General features: G+C 43.8%; 1 protein-coding gene across 11 annotated transcripts in view; it reads right to left on the bottom strand.

The window, feature by feature from the left end:
* ULK4 (unc-51 like kinase 4) overlaps nt 1–25704 on the bottom strand; it is a 421715-nt gene that overhangs the window by 339777 nt on the left and 56234 nt on the right. For all 11 annotated transcript variants that reach the window (XR_012901902.1, XM_025189022.2, XM_006131810.4 and 8 more), the window contains exon 18: nt 6531–6638. Coding sequence is in view for 10 of the 11 variants with exons in the window: in XM_025189022.2 (XP_025044807.2) it covers nt 6531–6638 (108 nt within the window). In the remaining variant the exon portion in view is untranslated. The remainder of the gene's footprint in view (nt 1–6530; nt 6639–25704) is intronic.

Below are 25704 nucleotides of genomic sequence, written 5' to 3'. Positions count from 1 at the left end.
TACGAAGAACCCAGTGAAATTGGTGCCATTGGCGTGTGACTTTGCACTGGGGATCAGTAACGCTCTCATCCTTTCATCGGTGCTCAGGTGTGTGGCTTAGTTGGTGCTGGAGATGGCACCAGGTGCCAAGGGATCCGGCGGAGGCATGTCGGTGCGGAGCTTTTCGGCACGGATACCGGTGCCGTTTTGGTATGGTGCTTTGGTGCCGAGCAGTCCTTATGTTGGCCCGCCGGTGCGGCTGGTGCCGTAGGTGTATCTGGTGCCATAGTCGTGGGTGGTGCCGATGGTCTCTGTTTCAGCTCCAAGTGGGCTCTCTTGTGAGGTGCCGACGTCTTGGACAGTGACGTACCTGACATGCCAGGCCTATCCTCAGTGCTGACCCACGCAGCAGTCAGTGCCGAGAGTAGCGAACAGGCTGGGGAAAGGCCTGATTTCTATGCCACGAGGCCAGAGTGGGTAGAGGAACAAGGCTTATCCATACCCTTACTCTGGGAGGCCGGTTTTGGAGCCACGGCAGAGTCCTCTGAGGATGGTCGAAGGGACTTCTCGTAGAGGAGTGTCTTCAGCCTATTAGTGCGACCACGGTGCGCTCTTCCCGTGAGTTTAGAACAGTGGGGCCACTTGTGTGTCTGATGTGACTCCCTCAGACACTTTATACACTTGGAGTGCCCATCAGAAACGGGCATAGCATCACAGCATGTCTTGCACCTCTTAAAGCCGGGAGAACCGGGCACAAGGCACCAGGGAAAAGTGGCAAGCTACAACAAAACCCCTTTTTCCCCAAAACTTTTGACTGGGGTAGAGAATGGGGTTGAAAGAACTTGGATGATGAGGTACCTGTAGGGATTAACTGGGTATTTATCTATTATTTTTCACAGATGTCGAAGAGAAAAGAAAGGCTTTGTCTGCTACCGAGGATGGTAGAAGGAACCGAGGAGCCGCACCACGTGCACACCTAACGAATTCCAATGACACAAGGGGGTGTTGCAGCACGTGTGCGGTGCAATGGAAACTGCTAGAAAAGTCTCTGGTTGCTGGCACAAGGACCCACCAGCACCCAGAGTGGAGCACCCCCGGGGACCACTCGAAGGAGAATTATTGTTGCCTGGCAGGGAGCAACCACTGGCATCTCTCTTTTTCATTGATAAAAGAGGGCTGACATGACTTTATGAGCTTTTTCTGTGCAAAACTTTTAGATAGGGTAAGATTGATTTGTTTGAGGTTTTGGTCCCAATTGGGAATTGTTTTTCTGAATGCTGAGCCCTCTCAGAACTGAACTGGTTCAGTGTCTAAGCTGCTCTGCAGGGGGAACAGTAATCCTCCACTCGGGCCCTGGCTGGCGGGAGACCAGAGGCTCTGACCCAGCAGGACAAGATGGCGGGGAGCAGAAGAGAGCATGAACGCAGGCATCCGTGGCATGATCAGCACACTAAGGGACAACTCTAAGGGGCCTTCTGTGATTTAAACCCATCACATTACTGTCAAAAGTAAATAGGGGATTAAATGCTCAGAATAACTCGACATGTTTCAGAAATATTGCAAAACATGAGCAGGTATAAAAAAACTGGCATGCTAGATTTAACCTACAGCTTACTTTCCCCCATCCACAGCAAAACTGAATAGGGAAAAATAATCACTAGCCATATAATACAGCCCAATCAAGTTTAAGAAGAGGATGGTTTGTAATTCCATAGGAGGAATAAGGGCTTCTTTACATGGTGCCAAAGAACAACAGTTCAGAAAGATATGTGCTCTAATGCATTGTACTCCATGCAAATTCCACTCATGCTGTCAGAAGTATCTAGTTCACATTAATGTAGTCCTATACAACATCAGTTAACATGCATGTGGTTTGAGAAGGATAAAATGTGAATACTTGTGTGCGTACCAACTGTAACCAGAGTTCCCAATGTTCATACCCACTTTAAATCCTCATTCTGATCTTGTGCCCTTAGGAAATTAATATAGTAATATTCAAAACTTTAGATGATGCAGTTAATGCATATGCCTCAAGGAACACAAAGTATAATGCACAATATCTTTTAAAATCCCTTTAATCTGAAATTATCAATATTTCTAAAGAATAAAAACAGAATTTTGAATCATAAAAAGAAAAAACAGCATGTGGGTCTTTAGAAAAATGCCATCTTCTGCTATTACTGTTAATAACATCTCTTTCTACACACGTTAGTATTGTTTAGACAACGCTACATCAGGTAATGACTGGTGCAGAATATTGTGCCTTTTGTTTCTAGTCCAATCGTCCAAGTAAAGCTTGTCTCCATAATCATCAGAATGTACCATTTGACATTATTTGGTCTCAGTCAAATTCTGAGCTGAGAGCTGTTCACATAAAAAGACACTGTTACAATCAGAACCTATATTGAGAGTCTCAGCAGAGAGGGCAAGATAAAACCTTCCCATTCAAACAGAGATGGCTTCCTTCCTGATAAGTTTTGAAAAACTCTGCTGCGGCAGTAAGGGTAAAATGTTACATTGCTATCTGCACTATGCTGCACCCTAGCTATGCATTGAGCTAGAGGACAATAATATACTTAATTTTGTACTTCTTGATTTTTTCACAATAAAAATCTCAGTTATGTACTCATTTGCTGTTTAACATATGGATGCAGGGTAACACTGATCATGTACATCACCACTGGGAAGCAAGCAAGGGAATGTTGCATCATTTAACTGGTGAATGAGTGTCCAGTTTCACTCACATTCAAACAGAAAGGCCCATCTGTCTTACAGCGTTCTTCATGCAAACAGAAAGAATCATGATAGAAATTTAGCCGTGTTAGTCTGGTGTAGCTGAAACAAAATACAGGACCATGTAGCACTTTAAAGACTAACAAGATGGTTTATTAGATGATGAGCTTTCGTGCGCCAGACCCACTTCCTCAGATCAAATAGTGGAAGAAAATATAGTCACAACCATATAAATCTGTCCAACACATTATCAATAAACTACAACCTATACTGGAACAGGATACTAAACTCCAAGAGGCTCTAGCATAGTCTCCTATAGACAACCACCTAACCTCAAGATGATTCTTACCAACAACCACAAGACATACCACACTAATACCAACCCTGGTACCTTCCCTTGCAACAAACCCCGTTGCCAGCTTTGTCCACATATTCACTCTGCTGATACCATTATTGGACCTAACCAAGTGAGTTATAAGATCAAGAACACATATTCCTGCGCATCCAGAAATATAATTTATGCTATCATGTGCCGAAAGTGTCCGTGTGGGGGTTTCAGGGTGCGATCACCCCCTCTTGGCCCCAGAGGGGGGGTCAGCGAACCCTCGTGTCCCCCTTTTTTGTGTCTATTCGACCTCGGAGCCCCCAACGGGGAACCCCCGGTAACGGGTGCGATCACCCCCTCCCAGGAGGAAGGGGGGGTCAGCGAACCCGACGACAGTCACCCGCCCAAGCGGGGTGGGGCAGCCGGCTCCTGGTCCAGCGTTTCCCCTTGCGGGGTCGTGACTCACTACAGCTCTCTGTTCAAGCCGCGGGGAGTGGGATACTCCCTTCGGGGAGGGAGGGGGACCCGGTCCCGCCCTCTCTCCGGGTCCCAGCCCGGGGCCCTAGGCGCCGGGGCTTGCTAACGCCCCGACGCGGTGGACGAGGGAGCTAATCCCTCCGAAACTCGTCCACCCACGGTCGCCAAAAGCGCCCTGCCCCGGGCTCCTTCCTCCCCCCGGGCGGCGCCCGCCAATCGGGCCCGCCGCATTCACACCTACCCTGGTTCGGGGTCTCGTGGTGTCTCGCTTCCCGACGTAGCCTCGGGGGATCGCTCTGGGGCGCCGTTCCGTTTCCGTGCGTCCCGCTCCTGTTGTGCGCGACGCGGTGGGGTACGCCCCCCGTCTGCCGACGGGCTGAGGGACCGCCAGGGGCAGTGGCTGTCCCGAAGTCCCCGGGCCCAGCGCCGGGCTGGCAGCCGCGGGGTATGCCGCCCGGGATCCGTTCTGTCTCTGGCTCGGCTCCTGTGCTCCTGCCGGGAGCCTGCCTCCTTCTCCGCCGGCGGCCAGCCCTTTTGAGCTGGCCCGCCGTACTCGCCGCTCCCGGGGACTCCACCCCTTCTGGGCACGCCGCCGTGCAGCGTCCTGCCGCCCAGCTGATCCGCCCCCCCCAGCCCCCACCATCCGGGGACGCGGGGAAGGAGCCGCACGGCGCAGCCGGCGCAGGCGCGGGGGGAGTTCCCCAGCCCGCCCCCGCCGCCCGCGCGAGCTGGGGAAACGCCGGAGAACCGGTTCCCCGGCGGCAATCTCCTGGGGACCGGGGTTCTGGTCGCCCCGCCCCCCGACCAGTGACAGGCTGTCACAGTCCGTCTGCTTTGTACATTGGACAAACGTCTCAGACACTTTGCCAAAGGATCAATGCCCACAAAACAGATATTAGACAGGATCACAAAGAAAAAACAGTTTCTTGCCATTTCAACCAGAAAGGACACTGTCTCAACGACTTAATTACCTGCATCCTGCTTCAGAAGCCTTTTAAACCTGCACTTGAAAGGGAATCCTCTGAACTGTCATTCATGCTAAAATTCGACACTCTACGCGTGGGTCTCAACAAAGACCCCAGTTATCTTACCCATTACAAAGATAGCTTCCCCAGTTATCACCTCTAATACCATTAGCTCACAGACATTTACCTTCCCCTCCTCCCCCGCATTCCCCTTCTGTTCTGAAATTTGATTTGTCCTTTTCATATGTGTTCTTTTTTTTTTTTTTTAATTGTATCCTTTGGTATATATGGTTGTGACTATTTTCTTCCACTATTTGATCTGAGGAAGTGGGTCTGGCCCACGAAAGCTCATCATCTAATAAACCATTTTGTTAGTCTTTCTGTATTTTGTTTCAGAAAGAATCATGTAAGAATAGAATTATAAGTATGGAGGGAAATCAGTGATTGTGGAAGGAAGCTTTTAACAGATGGAAAACACAGACTGATTTTGTTTTAAGTAAAACCCATCCACTGCTTTGACAACGTAGAGGTAACTTTTAAAGAGCTATTTTCTATTGTGAATACAGCACTGGTGGTGCAATAAAAGCAAGACAGTTTCATGAGACTAGAGAAACTCCCACTGTTCCATGAAAACATTTCAAATCCTGCTGCCATCACTCTATAATCCCTCCTTTCAGGGGTTGGGGGGTTAATACCACCACATGAATCAGAAACATTAAATGCTTCATTTTAGTTTGAAAATTGCCTCTTTAAGCAAGCACAAATGTTTAGAAATAACAGAGAATATTTAGAAGCATCAACAGGGATAACAGAAAAAAATTACAATGAAAAAAATCTATAAAAGATTTAATGAAGATGTTAAAACTTCATGAATCTCCAGGCCAGATCATAGAAGTAGAGAGAATATAAAATGGCAACAAAATAATCCCCTAGCCTCTTTAAAAGTTGCACTTTAAAAGTTTATTTCAAACAAGAGCTTCAGGCATTTCCTTCTCTTAATGGCAGTAGCTAATATAATAGAGAGAGAGAGTTAGAACAAACATGTGAGCACACTGTAAGCCTTTACAAGACTTGCAAATCCCCTGTAATTTTAATGTCAGTACTTGAACATATTAAACATTAATAAGGTATGCACTTGATGTACAAATAAAATGTGGCTAAAAATACTCACACAGTATGTATACCTTGTAGTAAGACGAGGGTCTGAAACATAAGCCCATGTATTACAGGCTGGGTAGGAGGCCAGAGGCCTAGACAGCAATGATCAAGACTTTGCTAATATAAAATAAAGTTAAGCTATGAGCAAGAGGCAGGCCCTGCTCATAGAAACTGGAAGAAGAGGGCTGATATTACAGAAACACTCATACCTAAGAGGAACTAGGTACAGGATGAAAGCACATTTCAGGGAGGTCGTAACAGAACACCTTGTTAACATCTTGGTACCAACACCCTTCCCTCCCCTCCACACGCCACACACAAACAACAAACATATCAAGCCAGGTTCAAGACTGGGTCTAAATTAACAGCATAATAGATAGTAATGGAATGCCACCCTGCCCCCCACCCCCGTGAGGTAAGATGTGGTAACAAGCTAATGGAGGGTGATAACTTGATATGTCAGGAGTGATGTGGAACTTGTTTGTACCTGTGTATAAAAGTGCACCCGAAAGAGTGACCATCAGCTGACTGTGGAGGGACACTAGAATCCAGAGCATTTAGTTGGGTGTTAGTCCATTGTCACGACACACATGTATAGTGATGCAGTGGCAAGTCTGTTCTCTTACAACTATTATTGTACCTCACTTGGCAAATCAACCTACTCGGGTGCTTTCCATTCTTATCTGATTTATGGTCTCTGAGGGTTCTCTCTGAGTCTATTGTGTTGACTAATTGTGCATGGTTAACACATTAGACAGGGGAGCAATGCATGCAGCCGAAAGCTTATCATCACTGATAGAGTAGAAGACTGGTCAGGAACCCACAGGGATGACCCTGCCTGGCTGACAACATATCGGTGAAAACGATTTGACACATTAAGACGATAAACTTACCTGACTGGCTATAAGGTAAAGCACCTCACCAAGGGCGGGTAAAAGACATTGTTTCAATTTGCTGTTCCTGAAGTTTTCCCTGATCAGTTCAGTTAGGAGCATGATAGCCTAAAATATAAAATGGGATAGGCGTTAAGTGGCAACCTTGTCTGAGACAAAACTTACACTGAAAACCAGTTGAGATGTGCCTGAGAGCTGAGATCCAATTCTAATTCTGTAGTCCTCACTCAGCCAGAACTCCCATGCACAATTAGGTTGTTATGGAAGAACAGTAAGAAATTTTTAAGCTACAGTTTGAAACAATTGAAAAGTATTGCCTATACTACAGACAATAGTGACCCCTAAGGTAAACTGGTTCCGAAAATTTACTCCATGCTCTGTACCTAAGACGCTGTGTTATTTTTACATACTTTGTATAAGCGTTAAGTATGATTTAACAGATACCATGATATGTTAACACTTGAAAATATCAGCTTTTTTAGGACTACTCTAAAAATCTATGATTACAGAATATATTACTCTTTTTAGAAGATCAATGAAATGTTACCAATTACAAATCTTGATATACACAGGCAGGGAAAAAATTAAGTATTTCATATAAATAATAGAGCTTCTTATTGCATGATTACCTCCCCGGTATTTTAAAATGTGCAATAAATAAGTACAAGATTCCACAGCAATTTGAAAATAAGACTATCAAAACAACTGCATTATCACCACCAGTGGCATGATAAATACAAAGCACTATTTCACTCATATATGAAAATATGTTTTGTTGTCAGTCTAAGGAGAAAAGTTCTTATGTTTACTTTATGCCTTTTGCTAGGGATAGTCACCTGTTTCCCTAACTGGTGTTCTTTGAGACGTGTTGATCATGTCCATTCATCATAGGTGTATGTGCTCACAACGTGCTCCGGTGCTGGAAGATTTTCCCTTAGTACATACCATGCTATCTAGGGCACTTCCGGCACCTCCCTCCTCAGTTCCTTCTTGCCGGACAACTCTGACAGCAGGGAATGAGGGCAGAAAGTTGAATTGACATGAGCAACACATGTCAAAGAACACCAGTTATAGAAACAGGAAATTGTCTTTACCCCTTCATATGACTGCAAGCAGTGTGTACAGAGGTGGGAGGAGTTCACTAGCATGCTGACTGCAACTAAGTTATTCTGAAGGCCACATCCTCTCAGGCTTGCTGCAGCAGGGCACAGCGTATGACAAAGGTGTACACCAAAGGCCACATTTCAGCCTTACAAACATTCAGGACAGTAACATTGGTCTGACGAGCAGGAGTAGCTGAGCAGGATAGCATATCTGAATGCTGGAGGTTATCTAATTAGAGATCTGTTGGGGCGATTTGTGGAGCAGCTTTGTTTTGACAATGTAGAATACAAGGGCCCTGAGACTATCCAGGGCATGCTGTCACCTCTCCTTGGTGGTCACATGAGGTTTCGGGGAGAAGACCAGGAGGAAAGGGTGCAAGCGGTGAAAGAAGGTCACAGGAGAAGGATTTAGCAGTCTGAGAGGTACTTCATTCTTGATTATATACTCAAAAGGGGTGCTTGGAGGAGCCAGGTTGCATATAAAAGTGTGTCTTGGACTCTCTTCCTAAACCCTTTATACTTGCTCTTCCCCAAGTCTTAGTGAGGTTGGGAAAGCCAAGCCAATGGGGTCTGAGGCCTACATTTCTTACACGTCAGCCCTGGGATGTACAAGCCAAGGTGATGAGGGAGTCCTTCAGCCCATGAAACTTAGCGTCCATCAGCTACACAAACAGGGCTGCCCCATCGAAGGGGAAATCCTACAGAGATTGCTGCACCTCTAGCGAGAGGGCAGAGAGAAGCAGCCTCCGCATGGATATGGCAGAAGTCATGGAATGACCTGCTGCATCTACTACATCTGAGGAAGCTTGGAGTGCTACTCAAGCAGCCACTGCTTCCCTCTTCTGCCAACGCCTGAAATTCTTTCTTCAAGTTTTCTGAAAGAGAAGAGACTAACTTGGTAATAGCCTGCCACATGTTTATCATATAGTGGGCTATGAGAGCTTGGTCATTTGCCACTCGGTGCAGTATGCTGGAGAATGAATAAAGCCTTGTTCAGAATAAGTAAAGCCTCTTTGAGTCTTTATTTTCCTGAGGTTGCCCTGGGCCTTTCCTGGTGGTAGACTGCCTGCACCAGCAGGGATTTGGGGGCTGGGTGAGAGTAGAGGTACTCATGCCCCTTAACTGGAATGATGTTTTTGCACTCTGTTCTTTTAGATATTGGGGGAACAGAGCAGGGCATTTGCCAGAAGGCCATAGCAATCTTGGCCATCCCATCATGGAGAGATAAGGCCACCCTGGCTGGAGCTGTTTCTCCAAACACCCTGAAGCGGGTATCCTCAGTCTCCTCGAGTTCTTCTGCCTGGAAGTTCAAGTTAGTAGTTACCCTCTTAAAGAAATCCTGCTGGGCCTGAGCATCACCCAGTGATACCTCCAGTGGGGGCCCCCATGATGGCCTCATTTGGCAAGGAGGAGAAGGCCTGCACCAGGGGAACCTCCTTGGGACCAGAGGAGGATGAAGTCTGCATCTCCACCATCTGCTCCACCTGCAGGATGAGAGCCTTTGAAGCCTCAGTGCCAGAAGGCATTTAGCATAGGCTGAGGTGGCTGATGGTGCCATTGACATAACTACTATTGAACGCAGAACTTGGGATGGCATAGGAAACTTCCACGGGTCCAACAGCACTTGAGCCATGGAAAATAGTGGTCCCAAGCACACCATCCATTCTAGAGGAAACACAGCTCAAGAGGTCTGTGCCACAGGCTGTGGGTTGTGCAGCTCTCACCATGAAGAGGTGAGGCTTTGATGTTCCACTGGAGAGACAATGGCACCTCTGCAGAAATCAGGGTGGTACCATAGCCAGCTTTCTCTTATGATGTGGTCCTACAGCTACACAACTCGCAGCACCACCACCATGGACAGTAGGTCCTGGGCTGCCTGCAAGGACTCCAGTATCCAGAGTTATTCTACACTGCTCCGCAAGCGTGCTGGGGAAATGAGGAGGGAATCCATGCTCCAACAGGGCCTGAGGTGTCTGCAGGACAACCTCACGAGAGTCCACTGGAGTTGTAGTTCTGGGCCTGCCTCAGGGACTTGCCTTTGCCTTACTTAGGCTTGTGTGGAGCAGCATTTGGGCAGTACACACCAAAGCACTGGTACTCAGTGCCAAATCTGAACACTGATGCACTGGAGCTAAGGTGGGTTCTATTAGGAGAGTCTTAAAATGAGCAAGGCTTGAAGGACTGGAAATGTGGCACTTTTCACTCTATGAGCCTTTGCTAAGCACCACAGTCACAGTGAGGATCACTCATTTGCATAGGCCAATTACAACTGTGACACGACTTTGAGCCTGGGCAAGAGGGCATGCCCCAATACAAATTTAAGTCCCTTCGGGACCTACACTAACTACTTAGAAGAATCAACTGACTAACAATAGAAACTATTTACAGGGAAAACAAAGTTTAACCAGGGAAGTGCACAACAGCTAACGCTAAGACAAGCAGGTTCCAAGTCATGTCATTGGTGGCAAGAAGGAACTGAGGGTAGATGGGACCAGAGGCACCCTATACAGAACAGCATATTCATGCTACTCCAGGGGCACCTGAACCAGATCCCCTATAGGTACTGCTACGGGAAAATCTTCCAGCACCGATGCATGTGGAGAGCACACACACCTACGTTGACTGGACATGAGCAATCACTCGAAGAACAGGTTGCACACTATTCTTGTAAAATGTTTTTTATTTATTTAAAATAAAAGATTGTATCTCCTGAGACAAGCTGTTCCACAATTAATTGCAAAGTGTTGACTACTTGGTTTTCATTACCTGATGGAAAAGTAAACATCTATCCAATGAAGACAGTCCATATCTGATCAAATCAAAACTAAACTAATAATGTACTGGAAATATTCTTTTCATTGTTTGTTTCTCGTCTAATTATATACTTCTATATAGGTGAAGAATACCCTAACCCATTGGAGTTTCTTCTTTACTGCTTGCATGTTAAACTTGTGGCAGAGTAGAATCACCCTGGAACTGAGAGAGCAGATACATTTCTTAACTGGTAAGTGTCTGTGAATTGATGATATTAGAGGTAGGGAGAGTGGGATGTTTGTGAGTTAATGGTATTAGAGGTGATAATTGGGGAAACTATCTTGGTAATGGGTGAGATAGTTCAAGTGTTTGTTGAGTCCTTTTTGGAAAGTGTCGAATTTTAAAATGAATGACAGTTCAGAGGATTCCCTTTCAAGTGCAGATGTAAAAGGTCTTTGTAGCAGAATGCAGGTGGTTAAGTCATTGAGAGAGTGTCCTTTCTGGTTAAAATGGCAAGAAACTGTTTTTTCTTTGTGATCTTGTCTGATATCTGTTTTGTGGGCATTAATCCTTTGGTGAAGTGTCTGAGACGTTTGTCCAATGTACATAGCAGACGGACACTTTCGGCACATGATAGCATAGATTATATTTCTAGATGCGCAGGAATATGTGTTCTTGATCTTACAACTCACTTGGTTAGGTCCAATAATGGTATCAGCAGATTGAATATGTGGACAAAGCTGGTAACGGGGTTTGTTGCAAGGGAAGGTACCAGGGTTGGTATTAGTGTGGTATGTCCTGTGGTGGTTGGTAAGAATCATCTTGAGGTTAGGTGGTTGTCTATAGGAGACTATGGGTCTGTCTCCCAGAGCCTCTTTAAGTATGGTATCCTGTTCCAGTATAGGCTGTAGTTTATTGATAATGTGTTGGACAGGTTTAAGTTGGGGGTTGTAGGTGATGACAAGTGGTGTTCTATTGTTGGTTTTCTTGGGTCTGTCTTGAAGTAGATGGTTTCTAGGTATTCGTCTGGCTCTTTCAATTTGCTTTTTTATTTCTCTGGGTGGGTAGTTGAAGTTTATAAATGCTTGGCAGAGATCCTGAAGCTTCTGGTCTCTGTCAGTTGGATTAGAGCAGATGCGGTTGTATCGAAGGGCTTGGCTATAGACGATGGATCGTGTGGTGTGTTCTGGATGGGAGCTGGAAGCATGTAGGTAACTGTATGAGTCAGTGGGTTTTCTGTAGAGAGTGGTGTCTAATTTTCCATTGTTGATTTGTACTGTGGTGTCCAGGAAGTGGATCTCTCGTGTAGAATGGTCCAGGCTGAGGTTGATGGTGGGGTGTAGGTTGTTGAAATCTCTGTGGAATATCTCCAGTGTTTCTTGGCCATGCGTCCAGATCATAAAGATGTCATCGATGTACCGTAGGTAGAGGAGGGGTGAAAGGGGACGGGAGTTGAGGAAACGTTGTTCTAGGTCAGCCATAAAGATGTTAGCATACTGTGGGGCCATGCGTGTACCCATGGCTGTGCCGCTGATCTGGAAGTATAAGTTGTTCTCAAACTGGAAATAATTGTGGGTGAGAACAAAGTTACATAGGTCTGCTATCAGGTTGGCAGTAGTGTCCTCTGGGATAGTGTTTCTAATTGCTTGTAATCCGTCTTCATGTGGGATGTTGGTATATAGAGCTTCTACATCCATGGTGGCAAGGATGGTATTATTGGGGAGGTTATCGATGTTTTGTAGTTTCCTTAGGAAGTCAGTAGTGTCTCGGAGACAGCAAACACTTGAACTATCTCACCCATTACCAAGATAGTTTCCCCAATTATCACCTCTAATACCATTAACTCACAAACATCCCACTCTCCCTACCTCTAATATCATCAATTCACAGACACTTACCTTCCTTCCTCCCCCCCCCCCCCCCCCGCATCCCCCTCCTGTTCTGCAATGTGATTTGTCCTTTTCATATTTGTTCATTTTTTTTAATTGTATCCTTTGGTATATATGGTTGTGACTACTTTCTTCCACTATTTGATCTGACCCACGAAAGCTCATCACCTAATAAACCATCTTGTTAGTCTTTAAAGTGCTACATTGTCCTGCATTTTGCTTTAGATCAAAACAAGTGTCTTATTTTCTTTGAAAGCCTCCAATTACTTTAAAAAAAAAATCAATCATCAAAAATTCTCATTCTTTGAAACAAATTTCATTAATATTGCAAGATTTTTACTCAGAATTTCAGAGTATCACTACAATGGATCTCTCAAATTCTAGCTCAAAGTTTTATACTTCTCCTATAAATCACTTCAGATTAAATGGGAAACATTATCCTCTAAAAATTTTGGTAAACTATAATACAATGGTTTGGAATGATCCTAGACAAAGTTCTTATTTTTCTGGATTTGTTAATTTTATTATAAAGGTTTACAAAACATTTATCACAAGCTGATAACTCGCTAACCAATTTTATGCATGTAACAAATACTCTTGTCTGTTAGGTTTCTTGCTTCTAATCCTTCAAATTCATGTTTTTGTGGTCATAACCTCTTAGCATGCAGAAGCAAGGTGCCAGACCATCTCATTTGCACTTCCTTCTGGGTAGCACTATTGTCCTTTAGCTTAGGTTTTAAGCAACAAAAATGGATTTTAAAGTTTCTAACATACAACAGAAAAAATGAGATAAAAACACTAGTTTTGGTTCAGTGGTTTTGAATTTAATAATGACTATCTTATATTGTCATCTTCATTAGATGTGTTCTATATGGGATAAGTAGACAGAGTCTGAGTAAAAATAGGTTCCTATTACATACTGTTATCCATCCCACTTCCTTCAAGCTGTGTGTCACACTCATGTGTTGTACTTTCCTTAAAATTAAATTACTAGTCTTTCATAACAGGGACAGTATTATTCTATGTATGTATACAGTATCTAACACAAAGAGGCCCATATCCTGATTGTGGTTTTTAAACCACTAATATTAACCCAAACACACACACACACACACACACACACCTCTCATCTAAAGATACTAAGGAAAGAACAGTATTAGACAGCATTAAAAAAATCACTACTTAATCATTGACACAGATTTCCTAATGTAAGTGTAGGGGGAAAATCTGGTCTCTGAAATACTACTAGTGGAATATGTTTTAAAATTCTGACTTTTAAAATACTGAACACTTCATAACTTGTCCCTATGATGTCCCTCCCTTTGCTGAACACACTCTGAAGGAACCAAGTTCTCTGTAGCCATAAACATACACAACTAAAAATGATGTGGCCCATTGTGTCAGTGGAATATCTTGATTCCTCTCCAAATCCATGGAGAGGCCCTTCTCAGATCATCTGTAACTGGAACTATGGGAGAAATATCCGACAAAGCCTAGGAATCAGGAAACCTGCTCTAGAAATGTGTTCTGACAAAAAAAAAAATGGGTCCCAACTAATCTCATCCTTCTCCCACAAACACAAATATTACTTTTATTGTGGTCAGGAAGAATAGGATAGAATTAAAGTGTAAATTAAGTCTGCATTAGGACTAAATATTAAGGACAGAAACTTTGGTCCACAGACTTTTTACTCTAGGTTAAAGAGCAATAAGATAAGCAAGTGTACTCATTTTATTACTTGGAAAAAACTAACAAAGTTCATTTATATTAATCATCAACATTATGTCATTTCTTCTCACTTGGGCTATTGTTTTTCTTTCTGCCAAACTATATTTTCCCTTTTGAGCAATTACGAATGAATAATAAGTCCCACAGTATCTTGAAAAGGCATTTTAAATGCAACACATCAATTTGGTATTTTATACTAGCTAACAAGTTGGATGGGCATTTTAGATGTAGTTACAATAAAAAAGGTAATATATATAATTTAATATCTGGATAGACCATCATTAGCTATGCCTATGACAAAATAATATGTGGATTCAATGTCATTCCTTGAACATTTTCACCCATTTCTGGCATCTAGAAGTTTCTCTGCAGTTCAGAAGCCAATATTCTAGTTTACATAAGAAAGGCCACACTGGGTCAGACCAAAGGTCAATCTAGCCCAGTATCCTGTCTACCAACAGTGGCCAGCACCAGGTGCCTCAAAGAGGGTGGACCGAAGACAATGATCAAGCGATTTGTCTCCTGCCATCTCTCTCCAGCCTCTGACAAACAGAGGCCAAGGACACTATTTTATCCCCTGGCTAATAGCCTTTTATGGACCTAACCTCCATGAAATTACCTATCTTCTCTTTAAACTCTATTATAGTCCTAGCCTCCTCTGGCAAGGAGTTCCACAGGTTGACTACACGCTATGTGAAGAAGAACTTTCTTTTATTAGTTCTAAACCTGCTACCCATTAATTTCATTTGGTGTCCTCTAGTTCTTCTATTTAGGGAACTAATAAATAACTTTTCTTTATCGGCCCTCTCCACACCACTCATGATTTTATATACCTCTATCACATCCCCCCTCAGTCTCCTCTTTTCTAAACTGAAAAGTCCCAGTTCGGAAGCCAATATTCTAGTTTCTCACAAACAAGAGCGGTTTTATACCTCATGAAGTAGGTGGCAGAGATTTACAGCATTAATCCATTGGTATGAGGTGTCGGTACCTATTAATAGGAATTAAGACACATTTGCAATGCTGCAGCCTCTTACAGAAATAAAGCTGCCTATGCCTCCAGCATAATAGAAATTGCTGAAAAGCTCATGTCTTGTAAGTAGACACACATCATGTTATATGTGCTGGTAATAATAAAAACAGCTTCACTTTCCTTTGAACAGAGTACTCTCCCTTGGCTGCAGAAGTAGGTTATACATAGTATTAGCACTAAACAGAAAAATAACTGTCCCTGTAATTCTATTTATAACTTTTTTTAAAGTAAAAATGAAAAAAGGCATATATCTGATTGTTACAAAGAAAGAAAATCATGTTCCTTAGAATATCCTAAAATACCAATTTGCATAAGTGGGAATTTGCCTAAGTGGGGAAAGGTGTTGCTGCTATCATTGATTTAACATTATTAAGATGTGAAAATATCTTCACAAAAATACAGCAAGTTCATTAGACTTCTGTGTGACTTGTGTATCTGGATGACACCATTGTATCCTTTAAAATTATTTCAACACAAATTATCTGTCTGAAAACTCATGAAGCCAATACCAAATGCACTAAAATCAACTTAAGTCTTGCTATTGACTTAAATGACCTTTGGGTGTCGCTAGCCTTGATTCTTTTACTTAAAAATACTAACGCCATCCTAGCAGAAACAGTGCTAAATGGTTTAGTTCAGCATTTCTCAAAATGGGCTCCAAGAGGTTTACGGGACCTGCAGATGAACTCCTCACCCCTCCTCTCCATCCCATACCTCCTGGGGCTCATGGTCAAGGCAGACTTAACTTCCATGGTTCCACATAGCTCCCAGAAGCAGCTCCCAGGTCCTCGTGGCCCCTAGGCCAAGGGGCAGCCAGAGAAGCACTGCGCACTATTCCTGCCCAAGTGCTGGCTCTGCAACTCTCATTGGCAAGGAACCATGACCAATGGGAGCTGCAGAGGCAAAGCCAGCAAATTAAGCACTGCCAGAGCCCCGAACTCCCTGCTCCAGCATGGTGAAAGTGAGGAAGGTCAGGGACAGCAAGCAATGGAGGCTGGAAAGATGGCATGAGCAGGACTTCAGACAAAAGATGGGGCAAAGGGTCCCCCCCCCCCCAAAAAAAAAAGATAGGTGTCTTCGGGTAGCTAAGTTTTAGAACTGCTGGCTCAACTGATCAGTCACACACTACATATAATAAAAACCAATTACTAAGCAGTAAGAAGTCTGAAGAAACCACAGGCTGAAATATGCTTACACGAACTGCTAGGAATTACAGCAATACAAATTAATAATAAATAATAAATTGAGTATTGTGGACTACAGGATTGTTTTGATCACAATTCACAGAAAAAAGACCAATATTTGTCATGTATTTTGTCAGTAACATAGTTTGACCAGCTCTACTACATAAACTAGTATCTGAAGCAATTCACATTAAAAGAAAGGAGAACAATTTTTTTTAAAAGTCTACTCAACTTTACATACAATTGCTCATCCCATCACAAAGGTTGCTCAAAATTCCCCTCCTTGAAAAGAAGAGGTCTTCAGGTGAAATATTCTTGAAAAGGGAATAAAGACACAGAAGGGAGAAGTTGCAGGAGGCTTGAAAGGAGATCCCCTATCTGTAACTGCCATTCTTCAAAATGTGATGCATGTGTGCACTCTACTTAGTGTGTGTGCACCCAGCATACTAAAGCCAGAGAGCTGTGTTACCAGCATCAAGAGGGGGTAGTGCTTACACCTTGTGACCCTAGTCCCTCCCCTGGCAGCACCCTGACCTAAGTTCCCATTAAACTGTAAGCCCCACACAGGGGCCTGGGGCTGTAGTGGGAAGAGAAGCCTCTCCCCAAGCTCTGAAGCTGCTGCAGATGGCAAGGTGTATGTCCTTCCCCTCCAGTCCCAGCACCGCATTGTCACAGGCAGGGAAGAAAGGCCCCATCTCACTGTCCCCAGCACAGAGCTGCTCTAAGCTGCTGCAGGAAGTAGGGAAGAAGCCAGCACAGCAGGTCCAGCTCCTAGGCAGGAAGGAGGGGGTAGCACCATGGGGCTCCATGTACTGCCTTTTCCTTGCACATGTATTTCTTTATGTGCACCAATATAAAGGTTATGTGCTACACATCACCTCCACATCATGCACACCCAAAAATTCATTCTGCTCAGAGGTGGAAAAAATTAGAGGCAACACTGACCCAGACTCCTTTAGTTCCTTCACAGAGAACATCAGAAGTATAAATTCTGATGCAGAAGGGACAGAAGATGGCTATACATAAGCATTGCATCTTGAAGAACATCAATTACAGGTAGGGAACCATGTTTTCTTCTTCGTGTAGATGCTGTTGTGTATTCTACTTAAGTGACTCACAAGCAGTACTCACAGGAGATCCTTAAAAGCAGGACTGATAAACTTTGTATTTGATCAGGATGAAACAATAATGGCATAGTGGTTTGTAAAAGTAGTCACAACTGGCAAATGTCCCATATAAGAATGTAGCTTAGAAATGCTGCTGTCACATGGGGTCTCGTGCACTTAGCTCACACTCTCTGAGGCAGCATAGCCTGAGCTACTTCGTATAGAGATATAGGAAATTATTCACCAGGAGATCATATGCAAAGAGACCTGTTTAACCCTCAGTCTGCATATGACACAAATAAAAAAAAGCAGAATGGTTTGGTTCTATCCAGATGAAAAGCTAAACATTATGTGCCTGACATCTAACATGTGACCACTTTGCTCTTCTAGGATTGAATGTGGCTTAGCGAAGAATGCTAGTAAATTATAGCTGCAACTCACCCACTCTTCTTGCATATGTTATTGCCACAAGGAAGCCAGTTTTTTGGCATAGAAGGAAGAAGAGTTGCCAAAAGCTCAAAGGGAGGTCCTACAAGAGAGATGCTAATGCACTATTATAGTCCCAGAAAAGAAATTACTCTTTAAATGGCAGTGGAGACAAGGGACTCCTTTCAAGAATGTCACTGCTATGGACTTTGAAAACACCAATTTTCCCTGGATGGAGAGATGAAATGCCAAGATCACCACCAGATGGTTACCAACAAAGTAAGTGCAAGACCAGAAAACTGAAGGTGTAACAAGTACTCCAAGATGTCCTGGATAAATACTAGTTTTGGCTGAGCTCCCTGGGTTAGCAACAATATTGAGAATTATTTCAACACTGCTGAATAGGCTGCTTTGGTGGACAGCTTCCAAACAAAATTTTCCAGACCATCTCCAAACATAATTCCTCTTCCTCTTCTAATTATATAGCTTCCTGTTCTGACCACAAGCCTTGAACTTTCACCAATCCCAAACTGGTCTGTAACATATTAAGGAGGCATCCGTGACTAAAGTCCTGCTCTGTGGGGACTAAGTGAAACAAATACCCTAACATGTTTTCCTGAATTGTTTACTACTTTAAGAAGTACAGGATTAGCAGAAGTTGGACCAGACTGGTCTAGTTCATCATACCCTGAACAAAGACCAAGTTCAGCCATTTTTGGGGAATACACAGGAACAGCCTGGTGCACTAGACTAGCTGTATGCTTGCAACCACAGGGCCTAGGAGTCTCAGGTATTTTCAAATGTGGCTGAGGCTTATGTCTGCAGCATCAGGCATAGATGGCAAACTGGCTGTAATCATTCAGTCAGTACAAACTCTCTTGAAGTCAGAGTCTAGCAATGCCCCAATGAACTCATCTTTTCCAACTAGAACCAATAATGACTTCCTGCTGTTTAGTATGAGACTTGAACGATTGAACAGGGATAATATGAAGTGAACATGATAGCGGACTTCCTCTCCTGACTTGCCCATCAATAACCAATGATCCAGATACAGGAAAGTATGAATTCCACTCTGGGGTACAGCATTACCACTATCATGCACTTGGTAAAAATCTCAGAAAGAAAAAGACAGGTCAAAAGGCAGAATGGTGTACTGGCAATACTGGCTAACCACAATAAACCCAAGGAACCTCCTGGGACTCCCAGTGCTTGCTATGTGAAGAAAAGCATTCTGAAGATCCAGGGCACCAAACCAGTTGTTGTGATTTAAGGTGGAGAGGACAGTTCCTAGTGTGACCATATAAAGTCTCACATATCTTATGTATTTGTTAAGGGTCCCACAAAAGAACTGACTCTGAGGGTACGTCTAGACTGGCGACCAGAGGCATGTAGATTAGGCTACCAGGCATAGGAAAATGAAGCGGTGATTTAAATAATCGCCGCTTCATTTAAATTTACATGGCTGCCGCGCTGAGCTGACAAACAGCTGATCGGCTGTTTGTTGGCTCAGCGCGGTAGTCTGGACGCGCAGGTGTCAACATCAAAGGCATTTGTCGACCACCCACGTATGCCTCATCCCAGGAGGCATACGTGGGTGGTCGAAAAATACCTTTGATGTCGACACCCACGCGTCCAGACTACCGCGCTGAGCCGACAAACAGCAGATCAGCTGATTGTCAGCTCAGCGCGGCAGCCATGTAAATTTAAATGAAGCGGCGATTATTTAAATCACCGCTTCATTTTCCTATGCCTGATAGCCTAATCTACATGCTTCTGGCGACATAGGCATGTAGTCTAGACGTACCCTAAATGGAGGCTGTGGAGGAAATATAAGGAGGAGAACCCCTGTCCCACACCCTGCTTGAAGAGCAGTGCCTCATGAAAGGGTTTCTGAAGGAAGATGTGATGGGAAGGAGAGAAACTGTATGGCATAACCCCATCTGTTGGTGCTTAGTACTGTCCAAACTTTGCAAATGCAAGGCAGTTTGTCCCCAAACAGAGGGGAGAGAGAAGGAGTGGTCACCACTAGATTGCTGTCCAGAACAAGAGTCAAAATAGGTATTTGCTGGATGCCAGGGAGGAGATGCTTATCCTCAGGAGCCGTATTAGGTTGAATCTATATTGTGGTCAATATCTTTTCATACAATGGCCACAAATGTCTCAAAAGGGGGAAAATGTTATTCCTTTCCCAAATCTTGCTGAAATTAAAAGTCTGAAAGCACAGCTTCCTCAATAGGAGGGGGAAATATAGGACTAGCACTAGCACTTTCTGCATTTTTTGTACTTTTCCCCCTTCAATTTTTTTATTCTATTTCAACTATTTAGTCCACATAGTAGATGCTACTGCTCTGCTATGACCTGAGTGGTTTTTTGCTGCCATCTGGAGGGGAAAAAAGGATGTCAGACTCTGCAATTAGGTGTTGGGTTCTGCCTCTCACCAAAAGTGGGGAAATTCTCCTGGGGCAGGGCCCACATGACACACTGGGTCTAGAGGCTCCCTTTGGTTGGGACTAGCCAAAGGCTTGGCCCCAGCACTGCAGCACTCCGTGTAGAGGAGTGACGACTCGGCGGCGATGGAGAGGGTGCCAGAGAAAAAGTCAGGGATGGAGAAATAGAATTGCACCAGTTATCTGACTTGTTCACAGCTTTCCTTGATGCAGGTGTGGTGCCACTCCTTGGAATCAAGCCTGTTTCCAGCCTTTCTGGAGCCACGGGTGCCGATGTGCGTGACTACACCATGATCGGCACCAAAGTGCACGGCATCATTGTCAATGCTGAAGGCGTTGGTGCCGGCAGTGGCGAGGGCGATGATGGTGCTGATAGTCGCGGTGCCGTAATATCGTCGACTTGGGCTACCGACGCCACTGATGGACTCGGTGCCGGCGTGTTTGTGGTTTGTTTTTAAGTATGAAAGAACTGAAGAACTGTAAACATATTAAAACTAACCGTAACTATTTCTTAACTAACTATTAACAGGAAAAATCTGACCAGATGAGAAGGACAGAGCTCTGCCTGTGCCAGAGGACGGTTGAGAGGAACTGGCAGGAGCCAGACTGTGTGCGACGATCAAAGGGCGTGAATGGCGCGGTCCAGCTGACTACAGCTACTGAAAATCTCCAACGTGCAGTGCCAGGATGAGCCCGACACCTACAGTGGAGCACCGACAGGGGCCACTCGAAGACGACCACCAGTTTTGGAATCATGGCCCACCAGTTGACACAGTGTAAGAGTATTGCTCTATACACCATCTCTGGGAATGAACGAAGCGAGTAATAGAACAGTGAGAATAGAACAGCAACCCCTTTGGTGAACTGAGAACTGGCAGCTAAGGACAAAAGTATGGGAGGTCACATGAAATTGGCCTCATAGGAGGAGGATGGGAATTTAAACCAGATGGCAAAATTTAAACATGTATGGTTCTTTAAGAGATTCTGAGAAGCCATGGGGAAAGTAGATGTAAAAGAAATTGCCTTGCTTCATATTGCCACCACTGAGATTAGCAGGAGCTGCTCAAGCTGAATCACTCTACTATGGTAGAGAGGGAGCTGTACACTCTGTGAAGGGTCCAAGATATTGGAAATACTCTCTTCATTTGGCTCTGAAATATTCTCCACTTAGTAAATCTGAGGGTCTGCTGCAAAAGCTATTTATCTGGTAGGGCTTAAGGGGAAAAGTGGAGAGTATTTTCCTAACTGCAATGGTGCAATAGAAAGAAGCTTTTTTGCTGCTTTTATTTACTATCTGTCTGAGTTCATTTGTTAGTGTTTATGGTTGTTTAATGCTGCTGGTTGGCTGAGCTTGTTATTTACACATGAGTTTTTAATGCTACAGGATAGTCATTATATTGTGAGAATAATTGTCTTGGGTCTAGAATTTTCTGCATGAGCTTTTATTTAGCTCTTTTGTTCTTTGTATTTGCGATTGTTTTAAACCTAACAAAAGAAATCAAATTGTTAGCATGTATTCAGTTTAAGTTGTTTTGTTTTTTTAACAAAAGTCTATCAGTTCCAAGAAAACTTCTGAAGTAGTCTCAATGTGGATTAACATAAAAACACAAATTATTGTAGGTACAAGTTATTCTATGCATACATCCCCATGGAACAAAAATAGATACTTAATTCATTATTCAAAGATGTAGATGGAGCAAACTAAAATCTGTTCCACAAAAGTCCTGATACCACAGTTAGAATACTAGTCACACTGCAGCACAGTATCCAGGTAATAATGATGACAGATCTATAGTTGACTTCATGTAGCTTTTAAATGGACTTCATAAGGGTCAGCTGAATGGAAGAGGCTTACAGTCTCTGATATTTGGACTCAAAGGTGAATTGAACTGCCCCCAAATCAACACAACCACCATTCTTCATTCTCACTGTCCCTTATACATGTAATCCTCTATAAAAGCCAATTCATGATGCCACGCTCTCCTCTGAAATAATCTATCCTGTGACATCTATGTGAAAGTGGCCAGCTGACAATGGATAGATTGAGAGGCTAAAGGGTTACAAAGTTAATATAAATAATGTACGTAACCGGCTTGTATCCCCTTTCCCTACTAGCTGTAAGTCATCTGAATTAGGGGAAAAATTTAATGCAATTGACCTAACAAAAATATGCACATTACCACTATCATCCTTCATCCTACCTTTTTTTAAAAAAAAATAATAATAATAATTATATGTTTGGAGCAGTGATTGTCTCTTACTATGTACAGGTTGGACTGGAACCCTCGGGACTTGATTGGTCCCAAATGAGGGGATTTGCCAGCCCAGGGAAGGTCCCTTTCCTTGTGGCCATGCTGCCACCAGTCTAGGGCTACACCTGCCCCCGCTGCTGCCCAGCCCCCTGGAGCTCTTCCCAGACCTACTGCTTCTGGAGCCGGAGCGACACAGCCGGGGCAGAGCTCTGCAGCCGCCCGGCTCCACAACCAGGGCAGAGCTTCGCAGCCGCCTGACTCTGTGGCTGGGGCCAGAGCTCCCTGGCTGCTGCTGGGACTGGAGTTCCCCAGCTGCTGAAGCCAGAATGCGGACGAAGTTCTGCAGCTGGGGATGAGGCCAGAGCTCCCTGGCTGCCACTGGGGTTGGAACTCCTTGCCTAGGTCTGGCAGCCCATGGCCACAGCCAGGCTAGAGCTCCCCACCATGCTATCTATCCTCTCACACCCACCCACCCACAAAATGCACTCCCAACTGAGTTGCTAGTGCCCCTTATGGTGTTCCTGCACTGCCACAAGACCTCCCTCTTCCTGGACTCTGTGGTCCAGGAACATCCGTGGCCAATGCCAGACCACAGATGTTACTGGACCAGGGAGTCCTGGTTAAGGGAGATGCAACCTGTATTTGCAGAATGCCTAATATAACTAGGCCGCAATCAAAGATGAAACTCTGTGTATTATCACAATACAAACAAATAACTAATAGGAACTAATAGGTGACATCTCCATATTCTGGAATCTATTTTCCAGAATATGGAGCTGCCATTAAACACTGATCAGAGTTATATTCAGGAAAGTAAAACTCCCTTGGGTTTCTATACAAGTTTCACATTTGTAAAAACTACTGTAGCTGGCCATAAAAATGCAAATCACAATAAAGAATGGGAAACACTCCCCTTTAAATGTAAAAGCCTAACTTGCTACAAAGTAATGTTATTCAAAGAGCACATTACACTTCTACAGCTTTATTTAAAATGTAGATGTTGACAATATAACAATCAGAAGTTTATTTTGTACTAAAACTAGGCTTGTTTGAATTGGGTTTAAAAGGATACAGAATTATTTTAGTGTGTCACTGCAGTAATTTGTGTTCTTAAACAATGTATTTTGATGGGCTGGACTAGGCCCCACTGCCCCCTAGAGGAGGCTAGCAGCCTTGCCACACTCAATCCCAGCAGGAGGAGTGGAGAAGAGGTCCTCCAGACATTATAGAATGGCTGTCTCTGCAGCAGCCAATCAGGACCCAGCAGAGGTATAAAAGAAGCTGCAGGGCTGAGCTTGGTAGTTCCCTTCAGGAGCTCATCCCAGCCAGGTCTATACCCTGACTGGGAGATCAGTACTATGGCTAGCTCCCAGTGGGTATGTCTACACTACCACCCTAGTTCGAACTAGAGTGGTTCATGTAGTCAATCGAAGTTGCAAATGAAGCCCGGGATTTAAATATCCCGGGCTTCATTTGCATCTTGCCGGGCGCCGCCATTTTTAAATCCCCGGTAGTTCGGACTCCGTGCCCACACCTACACGAGGCACAGAGTAGGTAGTTAGAATTAGCCTAATTCAAACTACCTACTCCGTGCCCGCGCCTACACACGGCACGGAGTCCGAACTACCGGGGATTTAAAAATGGCAGCGCCCGGCAAGATGCAAATGAAGCCCGGGATATTTAAATCCCGGGCTTCATTTGCAACTTCGATTGACTACATTAGCCACCCTAGTTCGAACTAGGGTGGTAGTGTAGACATACTCACTGGGAGCTGAGCCTAGGTCTGGGTAAGACCCAGACCAAAGGCCAAAGGCCAGCCACAAGCAGAGACTTACTATCACCGCAGACAGGGCTAGTCAGGCCCTATTTCCGGGACTTTGAGGGTGACTGGACAACCAGGCAAAGACTCTGCACAGTGTCATTTGGCCACAGCGGGTGGACCCATTACACACATCTACTCTTTAGTTTTATTAAGAGGTCATCAGCTTGATGTGATACACCCAGCATTATATATGATGCATTTTAATGATGCATAAGAAGATAAAGCTACTCGGTATTTAATAGCTGAAGATACTTTAAACCAGAGACTAATGATCTTAATAGAATTTGATTTTGTACGAGGTACCTAATTATGTTTCTATACATATGATAACTGACAAGAAAATTTAAGTTATTTATTTACAGAAAATGAAAATGTACTGTAGTCATTTAAAGAGACAACATCTACTAACTCAAACACATACATGCACACAAATCTTTCTGCCAACTTTCTCCAAATGGCCCTACAACCTCACTATTTGCAGCAATTACTAAAATTAAATTTGTAAATGTATATGTAGAATTACTCATGTCACGCCTCTAAATCCACGTACAGAGATGGATTTCATACGAGTAGCTGTATTTTCCCGACATGTGAAAAACACACAATTAAAGACAATCCCTGGCCCTAATGAAATTCATGACAAAACTATGTAGGGATAACATATTAATGTATTGAAAATGATTCCTCCAAATGGAAGTGACTCCCCATAATTTGTTCCCCACAACTTAAAGTGTTTAGATTTATTATTAATTCTTATTCTTATTATTTGTTAAGATTGTTAAATGTTTAGATTTATTATTATTGCCCCTTTAGAATATAATGTATTAGGTCATGTAACTTAGAACTGTTAAGAATATAATCCTATGTAGCCAGAAACAGCCCCCCCCCCCCCCTCCCCGTGCCCCAGGACATGCTCAAGCTTGTGCAAGGGGCTGCTTGAAATTGACATTGCAGAGATACATTGTAACAATGCATTGTCAAGCCACTAACTCTGCTATGGGAGCCAAGCCCTGTAATTGACTAAGGGCATTGTTATATAATTGACTCGTGTTCTCTTTAAAACATTGTAACTTTACTCAGCACTCAGAGAATGTTTTAAGCAATACCACCCAGAAACTTTTGTAACTACAACTTTTATTATTATACAAAATACTGTATGAATGTATGAGAGAATGCTTGGACGATGAATGAATGGTTCTGAGAGGTGCCAGCCTGAGAATACAGCAACAAAGGGCTGAAGAAGGCGTCAGGTGCCAGTGGAACCAAAAGGTGTCAAGTGGAGACAACCAAGTACTGGAGGTCCACCCGATGAGATCACTGACGAGCATCTGGCAGCCACCCTGGAGACATCAGCATGATGCAGCAATTTCCATAGACTGGCATAGGAAGAAATTCCTATAAGAACTGGACTAAAAAACTATGGAATCAGA

The sequence above is a fragment of the Pelodiscus sinensis genome, chromosome 2 (genome assembly GCF_049634645.1).
Source record: "Pelodiscus sinensis isolate JC-2024 chromosome 2, ASM4963464v1, whole genome shotgun sequence".
NCBI lineage: Eukaryota > Metazoa > Chordata > Testudines > Trionychidae > Pelodiscus > Pelodiscus sinensis.
Note: the sequence above shows the minus strand (reverse complement) of the source record. Positions and strands in the feature narration are given on the sequence as shown.